This window comes from Mya arenaria, chromosome 5 (genome assembly GCF_026914265.1).
Source record: "Mya arenaria isolate MELC-2E11 chromosome 5, ASM2691426v1".
Lineage (NCBI taxonomy): Eukaryota > Metazoa > Mollusca > Bivalvia > Myida > Myidae > Mya > Mya arenaria.
Window position 1 is genome coordinate 20,406,948 of NC_069126.1, and position 10,862 is coordinate 20,417,809.

The 10,862-nt window shown below is 34.7% G+C and overlaps 2 protein-coding genes across 2 annotated transcripts; both read right to left on the reverse strand.

Moving 5' to 3' along the window:
• Positions 1 to 230: 230 nt before the first annotated feature.
• LOC128233721 (zinc finger protein 471-like) lies at positions 231 to 8,302 on the reverse strand. Its single transcript, XM_052947537.1, has 6 exons — positions 8,219 to 8,302; positions 4,972 to 6,140; positions 4,195 to 4,362; positions 3,292 to 3,380; positions 2,796 to 2,899; positions 231 to 1,926 (listed from the first exon to the last, which is right to left on the reverse strand). Exons 2-6 carry the CDS (start codon positions 6,119 to 6,121, stop codon positions 783 to 785), a joined length of 2,655 nt encoding a protein of 884 aa, XP_052803497.1. The 5' UTR covers positions 6,122 to 6,140; positions 8,219 to 8,302; the 3' UTR covers positions 231 to 782.
• A 913-nt stretch (positions 8,303 to 9,215) lies between these two features.
• LOC128235227 (uncharacterized) lies at positions 9,216 to 10,767 on the reverse strand. The gene has a single exon (XM_052950005.1). It carries the CDS (start codon positions 10,624 to 10,626, stop codon positions 9,472 to 9,474), a length of 1,155 nt encoding a protein of 384 aa, XP_052805965.1. The 5' UTR covers positions 10,627 to 10,767; the 3' UTR covers positions 9,216 to 9,471.
• Between the last annotated feature and the right edge of the window lie 95 nt (positions 10,768 to 10,862).

A 10,862-nucleotide genomic window follows, 5' to 3' on the forward strand; every position in this document is an offset into this window, starting at 1 on the left:
GCAAAATATCAGTTAGTTGTTTGAGGTATACACAATACAGTACAGTACTGTATGTCATGGTCTTCATAACCATATTATACTGAAACACCAAGAGGATGGTTCCTCATGCTAATGAAGTGTGTACAAATCGAGAAATTGGGAAAAAGCCCAGACTTTGTTAGTGACCATAATGCTATAAAATTACTCAGGTGATTTACCTGTGAGAAAATATGCCCATAAACATGGTTACGGATTTATATCATGATTGTAAAAAAAATACTTTTAAAAGTTTTTGTCAGCACGTGACATAAACCTACTAATTATTATATAAACATTAATGGAATTAATTTACACAACAGTCAAGCTTGACCACTTGGGCATGGTCCCAAAATTAACTCACTATCATTATTTGATAATAAATACCAGTGCTCTGCTTAATTTATTGTTTGCACAATAATGAACGTGATTAAATAAATTCACAAATTATGTTAATTCTAACTCAAGTTATATAGCAACAAATATTTTCTCAAAGTAAGAACGGTTAATCTAAAATCAATTCAAATATCAATTCGATGGCCATTTATAAAGCATCCATAATATGTTTAAGCCATATTTCAGAGAGCTACGCTTATAACTTTTTAATTATTATTATAAGAATATCATTAATTTCATATGCACTGTTAAAATATGGCATAGAATGTAAACAGGTTAGCATAAATCTATACAAGCATATGCATGTAAAGATGGACGGGTATCACATTAACTTTATAAGCACTTAACAGAATGGTTTAATAAATGGTTTATCAGAAAAGATTCTGTAGTCGATAGTTAGTTGCAGAACTGTTGTCTGCTACCTGGGCAGACTGAATATGACCTTGACCTTGTGACACTGACATCATTCCAGAGCTTGTTGCCATGGCAACAGACAATGGCGGATTACTGCTCTCCTGCAGTCTTCTCAAACTTTCTATAGCTCCTTGCTCGACTGAATGCTGGTCAGAAACTTGTTCAAAGTTCACCATGTTCCTTGCCATGAATGGATGCCCTACCCCATGACATGTGAGGGAATTATGAGGTCCTAAACTGAAGTTATCTGGTAAATTCAAGGACTGAAGATGGCCCACATTTAAATCAGAATGCTGCATTCCACTGTGCACAGTATGAATACTTTGGTCCAAACTATTTAGTGACTGACCATAGTTATGGTCAGTAATATTCATAGGATGGGCTCTTTGACCTTGTGACTTTCCATCAATTCCATAATGGTCAAGTGGCAGTAAATTGTTTGATTTTTCAAACAAAACCAGTGGGTTGATTGGAGGCACAAGGGGAATATTTTTTTCCTCTTCTCTCACATCCTGGCTATGAAGGCGAAGATTTTCTGTGGCAGCTCGTGTAAGGGCATTCAGAGATGCCTTATTTTCTTCAATAATGTTTGAGACTACTTGGTTTACATTGTAACAAGGAACCGATGATGATTTTGATGTGAATGAGACGTTATCTTCAGAATGAAGAGGAAGATTTGGATCGGCTGGGGATGCCGCTTTAGCAATAAGCTCCGCCACTTTCTGGGAAAATTGACCATCTTTTACATCTGAATGTACCTGCCTAGCTAGCTCTTTACTTATGTTATGGATGGCCAGCATATGGGTGTAATACTTCCCAGGGACTTTGAATTTCTGCTTGCAAAGTATACACTCATATTGGATTTTTTCCACATGGGAATCAATATGCTCCTTAAATTCGTCATTGTTTTCAAAGGTGATTTGACATGTTGGACAATGCAGCATGGTTTCCTTGGAGTGGATCAAGCGATGGCGGTCAAGTGTGTCTTTTCTGGTAAACTTTGTTCCACAGTCGTCACATTTTAAACTCCCTGCATCATCAGAGTGGTTTTTCTCATGTCGTCTAAGGCCTTTCAGGTACTTGAATGACTTCCCACAGTATCTAGAATTTGAGCATATTTAAAATTGAAACACAAACAATGGAGATAGTACTACATAGTACAAGTACTACAAGTAGTTTGACCAATGTACTTTAACATGACTAGATATATTCATGTTTTAGATTAAACAAAATTATTTTAGCTTGATTGAGATAACAGCTCTGTGCTGAATCCCTCTCGAGTCTGTTTCCTTGGCAGAAACTAGAACAGTGTCCTTCTTAAGCCATGAAAAAGTACCACTGATGGGGATCAGACCCAGAACCTTTTGGGTGAGGGATGGACACCTTACCCACTAGACCATTCTCACCCTTAAAGCTGCACTCTCACAGATTGAACGTTTTGACAACTTTTTTTATTTTTTGTCTTGGAACAAGCCAATTTTTGTGAAAATGCATGGAAACCAGTTATATAAGACTGCTGACAAAAATTAGATCATAGATTTTTATAATTAAGTTAAAAAATTGATGTTTTATGCATTTTTCTTAAACCGTTAGTAACAGTTTAAGCCATAAAACATAATTTTTTGAACGAAAATATGAAAATCTGCGATCTGATCTTTTGTCAGCAATCTTTTATCATTGGTTTGCAGATGAAAACGCAAAAAAATTCTCTTTCCAAGACAAAAAATAAAAAAAGTTGTAAAAACGGTATATCTGTGAGAGTGCAGCTTTAAATATTTTCTTGTTTGTCAATACAAAAGAACACCTGCATAAATATTGTTATTAAAGGAACAAAACACTTGTTCATGTTGTTTCGCTGCGATAAAAAGCTAAAACTAATCAGGCAGTGGAAAAAGGTTTTGCAAGTACTGTGTATTGTAGAAATCTTTAGAAATTTCTTTTTTAGGCATTTGAAGCACCGTGTTTTATACCTGCAAGTGTGGTGTTTCTCAGATGAGTGGCTGAGCACATGTTCATCTAACTGTGATCTCTTTGCATAACTACCCCCACATATCTCACAATGAAATGGCTTAACCTGCAAACAATCATGTAGATGTGTAAACAGTTACTAGAATTTATAGAGTAAATATATCAGCTTGAAAACAAATACTGGAATTTATAGAGTAGTTATTCTATTTTGTAGAATTTATTAAGTATTTCAACTTGTAACCAATTAATAGAATTTATAGACCGAGAAGACATTTTGGCTAAAAAAGGATAACAAGAATTTATGAAGTAGAAACCACAGCATGCAAATTTCCAAAGAAGCTTCGGTATTCTTCATGGAATTTGCATGCATGCCAATATGCATTCATACAATATAAACACGCATGAAAATATGATCAATCCCTAGATGAATTTTGGTGCCAATCTATGAGTCCCTTTCTTTAACCTCCAATGCTTAAGTATCACACCCTATCGCCTCACCTGCAGGTGGACACAGCGAGTATGTGTGGCCAGGTTGGCACTGTGGTTAAACTCAGCCCCACAGATAGAACACAGGTATGGCTTCTTTCCTGAAAGAGAATCACCAAACCTTCACTATGCAATCTCAAACTGAATTAAAAAATAATGTTCTTGTTGGCTTTCTTCAATAGCCATCTTTAAAAAGGGAATTATTTGAAGTATACAAAAATATAGTAATAGGATGCTCTTAAAGAGCTTACGGTATGTTGGTGGCACTTCAAAATGTGCTCAAATAAAGTTATGTTATTTATGATAATAAGCAAACACTAAACAGAAGCTGACAGATACTTACTTGAACAGAAACTCAACAACTCAACTTTATATCATCTGATTTTCTATGGCGTTACTTACATTTTTCAACAAAATGATTTAACTTTGATCAGATATTTCTTATATAGTTACATTTAACAGAACACAAGTTTGAACTTGTATTTTTAAGCAATCTGTTCACATTGCATAAAAATCAAAAACTAATAATATGACCCTTAAAAAGGAAGTGACCCTTTAAGTGTAAAATTTTGATGAATAAAACCAAAAATCCAAGAAACATTTTTTTGTCTTTATACTGACGTTGATCGATGCCTTTCTTTATCAAGAAATGTTAATAATTATACATATATCAACATGTTTGCTTATATACATTTGGACGGTCAAGAAAATGGAAGAAACTACAATTCGACCTCAGCAAAAAAATGATTCCTCCTAGAATGTATCATATATAAATGTTTGTCTTATATTTTATGGTGTTTGTCAGTAATATATATTTACATATGAGTACTTCATTGGTTCAGATACAATAAAATGGGACTGTAGCTGGTTTTGGATCCTTAGGCTGAGAAATATTTAATTCCAACTGTCCCTGACCTGTGTGTATGTGCATATGCATCCTCAGCTTGTACTTCATGGTGAATCCCGCCCCACAGATGTCACACGCATGCTTCTTTTTCTCGTCGTGTATGAGCATGTGTCTTTGGAGCTTGCTGGAGCTGATCAGTCCCTTACCACACTGCTCACACTTGTACGGACGATCTCCTGAAATGGTGGATACAATGGCAGATATTATTGATTATACTTTGTGCTTTAATTATGAACAACTTACTTGGAGTTTATACAGTCATAACATTGGGATTTTTATATATTAATGTTTGAGATTACCACATAAGAGCCCTCTTTACCAAAGCATCGACCTGAATCAAAACGAACACTGTCTGGTAAAAAACAGAATAAGTTAACCGATAGTGAAAAATGATGAAGGTGAGTCCCTGTCCACAGAAATTGCAAATGGATTAACAGTTCATTTGGATGCAAAAATCAATATAGCGCTATCTGCCAGGCAACCAAATTCTAGCCACAGAGCCACAGGGACACAGATGTATGGTTGCATACATTTGGTTGTAAAGCGAAGGAAACCAGCATGGCAAATGCATCCAAGACTTGAACACAACAGTCATTAAGATTTTTGTAGTTGAATCTATCTCATTTAAGTTTTACTCTACAAGATGTATTACAACATTTTTTCCTCTCAAAAGTCTAATCAAGTGAGAGTTGATTGAAGAATGCACTAAAGTTATTAATTCAGCCTTACTGTAAAAATGAGCCACTTCGTTCTAGCAAATAAAGCACATATTTGTGTGAAGTTACCTGAATGAAGTCTCATGTGTACAGCCACCTTGGATCGAGGCATTACATATCCACATAACTCGCAAGTATGAGGGTTATTTCCTTCCTGTTGACCACTCTCTTTTGGCTTCTTTATTTTTGCTCCTTCACACTTTCTTTTTCTAATTTTAGATTTAGTTCCTGGAGTTTCCTCCCTTTTTATTATCACAGATTTTTCATTTTTAACTTCAATATCATCCACTGGACCACTTGGAGCTCTCTTGTCTTTTTGGATGTTTTTAGCTGGGGAATGAGCCCTTGACTTATGCTTTTTGTAATCAACTACTCGGATGAAAGCATCTTTGCATTTATCACAGTTGAATTTAAGCTCATTGCTATGGGTTTTACTTTCGTGCTTCAGAAGTTCTTTCTTATTTCGAAACATTACTTTACATTGGTCACAGATGAATTTGTTCTTGCTAATCAGTCTTTTTGGGGAGTTATGGCTTCCATTTGCAATGGTTTTATTCCCTTTGGTTCTTGCAGTGTTCACATGCACATTTACATCTCTTTTGTTCAATGTGACAGGCTCAATGATTAAAGTACTACAGCTGTCTTCATCACAGGCTTCTAGCACTTGTTTAGAACCATTTAAATGGTCAGGAGCTTTTTTATTGCTTAGACTATTTTGCAGACCTTTCTTTGATATTCTATCTACCTTAACCACATCAGAATAAACGGATTCAAAGCAATCCCCAGAGTTTGCAAATGAATCATCACTTTCAACATCCATATCTACTTGATCAAGAGCAGAATCTTTAACATCATTTGTTTGGCTAGATATGATATCATCATCAGGAAACTCTCTTTTCAAATTTTCAAAGAACATTTCAGTTTGTGTAGAGCTGCAACAACTTTCATACTTTGGAAATGCTGTTTTCAATACATCATCATAATGATAAGACCCTGTAGATCTCAGATGAGACATCAAATGTTTGTGGAGGAAACATAATGTTTTAAACTTTCTTTTGCATGTTCCACACCGAAACAAGAGCTTGGAACCAGAATCACCTTCACATAGACAGGAGACAGAATTCTCTGTGTTTTTGTTTTGTTTTCTATCTCTGCTGATATCTTTATGTGAAAGTTGAGGTTTGTTTGTGGTTTCTCCATTTTTCTGGACTTCTTCCATTTTATACCAGAGTGCAAGCCTAAAAATAGTAATAATTATATAAAGGCTTTAAGCCAGAAGATCTGCCATTTAGCTCCATACCAATATGACACACAAATGTTTTGATAAACTTCAAGCTAGTTGTCTGTAGATTATAAGATATATTAAATATTGCTTCATGTGCAAGCTGCTTTAGTTCAAACACCAAAAGTCTAAGTATTGTGGGAAAATGTCAGACATGTAACAATTTTTTAGAGAAACAAGCAGAAATGGCATTATCTTTGTTCTTTAAAGCTTTTAATGGTATGCTTATAAGAAAACTTTAAAAATATCATTTCATTTTGATCATATAAATTACTTTGTTATGCCCAGAATATTTGAGGACTTTTTTATGATATAATAATGTTTATTAAAAATGTAAATTTTAACATTATTCTTGATGTTAATCGGTTCAAATGACAGGTAAACAAATTTTGAAAATAATACCTAAAATGTGATACAACAGAGTCAGTATAAATTGTTACCCTGTACCCCATCAATATCTACCCACGCCAGACAATATTTTATATATCTGCTGTATTTTGGCTGAATTTTGGTAATATTGATTTCAGAATTGCTTTTTTTTCGAAACAATATATATATATATATCGGTTCTTTTATGGTACCAATACCAGGTAGTGAGGTAGAATGTCGGACGAAGAGAACCACTGCCGAAGTGAACATGGTCTTAGTGAACCATTTAGTCGAATGAAGTGAACCATCTATAGATTATATAGGGAACATATTAATAATGTTTAATATCTTTTAAATTATTTTAGAAATAAAGCATTAAACATTATATTATACAGTTGTATTTGTGTAATTTTATTGAATACATTGTTAATTTTTACCTTTGTTTTTGTGATAATCCAGTGATGATATTATCCAATGTCCTAACATAATATACCATGTATAAAGTTTTTGAATAAAATACATACATTATAAAACACATTTCTTGTTTATGCATATATCTACTAATTTATTAATTTAAAATTGGTTTCTATTTGTTATTAACACTTCAAACTGTGTGTAAAACAAGTGAGCTTGGGTATAATTAAACACAAGTCTTAAGTGGCCTTGATTGCTTATTATAATTATAGAGGTTACTCAGATCAGAGTGACATATGACACAAACATTCTTTAATTACTAGAAGAACGCCTCTTCGATATGTAGGACAAGTATAAGAATAACGAGAGCTATACAATATTGCAACTACTGAGGGAAACTAGCAATCTCATCGGACTTGGGCCGTTCCCATCTTCCGTACAGGACTGTGGCAAGGACGGCGAATGATTTGTATGAACATTATGCGTGCATTTTCATGTTCTAATATATTATGTATAACTTTGCAAACTTTTATGTGTGTATTTGCTTTGTTTTCATTTATTTTTTGTTTCACTTTCATGTACACTATTATTATTTCTTATTTGTTTCATTTTCATGCACTAATAAATTATTTATTACTTTGCAAACTTTTATGTGTGTATTTGTTTTGTTATCATTTATTTTTTGTTTCACTTTCATGTACACTAATATTTTTTCTTGTTTGTTTCAATTTCATGTGCTTTTTTATCCCTTATTTTTCATAGTGCTTCATTTTCGTTTTAGTTTACCTAACAATTATTATTATAAATTTGACTGACAATTTCATGTTTTATGTGTTCATTTATTTATAACACCACCTATTATCTATTGTCCAGTTTGTCACTTCTTTCATAGGTGTCATTCACACTTCTTTAATAGGTGTAATTCGCACCCTATTAAAGAAGTGTCCCACTATACAATGTATAAGTGGTTCACTTGGGTAACCAAATGGTTTACTTAGGCAGAAGGAGGGGGAGACCCCTAGTCCATATAAAAAGCCGCTTCAGAGCCTTTGACAATTTTTGTTTGGGCGATGGGAACAAAATGAATGTCCAAATGTTAAAAAAAATCCCTAAACGCGCATTATTGTGCCTAGATTAGAAGATTAATTATTGGTCCCAGGTATTTTTTTTGTACATGGATTCGTTTAATAACGACTCCCTATCAACAACACAAAACTATAATATATTTCATTATAAAATTGGATATTATACCTTCTAACTGCTATTTAAACTTTACAAATGTAAACTGTCAGAACTTGTTGCGAACCACTGGACATGGCAAAATTTTAAATAAGGGATGCAACTCTAGCAGTTATAATCTTTCCATTTCAACACGGTATAAAATATGTCGAATAGTTTTTGATAATATACACGCTACGGACAATCTTATTATTATACCACACAATGCCCTCTCCCTTGATTTCCAGTATTGCCTCTATCCAAAACAGCTACTTTCTCTTGAACACTTATTTTGAAAGTTGTTCTATTTATGTTTCGAATACAATTTCATGAAATGTTCAATTCTATTTCGCTTTTTGAAAATGTATAAGTTTTTCTTACGTTTAAAATCTTGGAGTATGATGTTGTTTGGTTTTATTTACAGTTACTTATAAAAAACTGTTTCCATTTTGTCACAAGTTACCACACTAATATTTTCTTTTAAAGTTTGAAAATGTTACCCTAAATGAAACCAATCTTATACAAGGGACTGCGATTTTATACTGTACCATTATGACAAACCATCCACCATCCATAAGTAGTATGGAACTAAGAAATTCAATATTTTTTTATATTCTGATAATGACTATCATATAGAATTAGTATTTGGCGAATTTATACTGTATATGCAAGCAATATATTTTCGGCGGAGTTGAATAGAGGCAGCAGGTATTCCAGGTGAAGTTTTATACAGACTCGTGATCATAAAGTCAGAATCAATACTAATACTGCATCTCGGTTGACCTCTGTAGGCACCAAGTCTTACCCATTCTAAGCATTGCACATATAATTAACTAGGGTTTAGCTTATAAATTGACCACCCAGTCCTTTTTTGTTCAAACAAAAGTAGTCAGTTATTCAAATGCATTTGTACAACATGCTCGTGATCGGCAGGTTCTTTTTGACTATCCAATTGCTTAAATATTGAAGTATATATAATAACGCTATACCATGCCGCATGTTTTGTAGTAAATAAACAATACTGTTAATTTAAATATTTTTATTAAACCCCCTACAACATAAATAATTCGATAATAGGACATGTGCATTGAGTTTTAACATATAAGATCGTATGAATACAAGCAGTCAAACACATCCATTAATTTGTATTATATTAACATACATGTAGTGTACATGTAATAAAACAAAACATGAATGTTCGAGATGGTGCACAATTATATTGATCACATTTACAATATTCAATACATAAGCCATGATTATCACAAAATATTTAAATCGTATAACGATCATTCATGCTGGATCTGAATTTGCATAATTTCTGGTGTATCGTATTTTGTTGGAACAGTTAATCGTAGTTTCATATCACCGTCGACAGTAGCCCGCGCTTTAGAACAGTCCGAGTCCTCGGGCAAAGCCACCCGTCTATGGATTTCAGTTCTCGAGTAAACGCCGCCATCGTTGGTTTCATTCACAGCGTCAATGTATAGCGTATTTTCTTTACATTGGACTTGAATATTTTCAATGGGAATGTCCGATATGTTTAGTTCGAACTCGAACGGTTTAGCTCTTGCGACACAAGTTACCGTTTCTGCCAATCGTGTTGCAACAAACGGCTTTGTTGGGTCAGTATTAGAATCTTCATTGTCGACTTCATGTATTTGCGTTTGTTCCAGACCAGGTGTCTCAGTATGTTCCTCTTCAACCGTAATATCGTGATGTATTGTTTCATCTGTTGTTTCATAATCCTTGCTGTCATTTTCTCTCCTTTCTTCATTCTTTTCCGGATTTTCCTCAACGTAGTAAGTCGGTTGCTCTTCTGGTGCAGCAGGTGTTAGTGGTGTGTTTTCGGAGTCGTCATTTCGCTTATATTCTGCATTTCCACAAGAGCAGAGCACAGCCACTGGGCTAGATTTCATCTCAATGTCTTTCCCTTCCTCACACTCTTGTTTCGAAATTTCTTTCGGCGATGTTTTAATGTCAGTGCTTAAGTTCGTCTTTGATATCTCCTCTTTAAGTTGCAGGCATTTCAACTCCTGAGATTTGTTTGTAGTAGCATTTCTAAGGGGAGCTTTCAATGCGAGGCGACCATCGCTCCGCAAGAAACATTTCAGTTTACGACTGTCCACACCTCTGGGAAGCATAACACGCCTGGTCATCTCCGAAATTCCGTTCGGATTTCGCCTTGTCTTGCAGGCTTGGACCCGCACCTCGTCGTTTTCCACGCTGACGTTGATGTTGTCGGGATCATAACCCGAGAGATCGAGCGTGCGAACCCATTTCGCTTGTGTAGTATTTCGCCGGGTGGCTTTTGTTGGACACGCGTATGGATTGCAATTATGGCGAAGAAAGTGCATTTTTCGAAGTGGAAAACCGTTGACCCGGTTTATGTCGAAAATGCTGGGACACATGTCCCGTCTGGTGTTGAATATGTCCCACGGCATCGGGGCGAATATACTTGACGGAACAGTTTCTCGGTGTTGTTGAAAACAATCGCACGGACGCTATTGAAGTCACTTGACAATATCAATATATTCGCTGTGGGTAAGTCTCTTCTCTTTCTTCCTCTTTTAGCCTTTACGGTTTAAAAAATATATACTCTCGTGTAAAATATCTCTCTTTATATAGTGCAGATGATTGTTCCAGATGAAAGCATCGCGAATCAAGTACAACTTTCTTG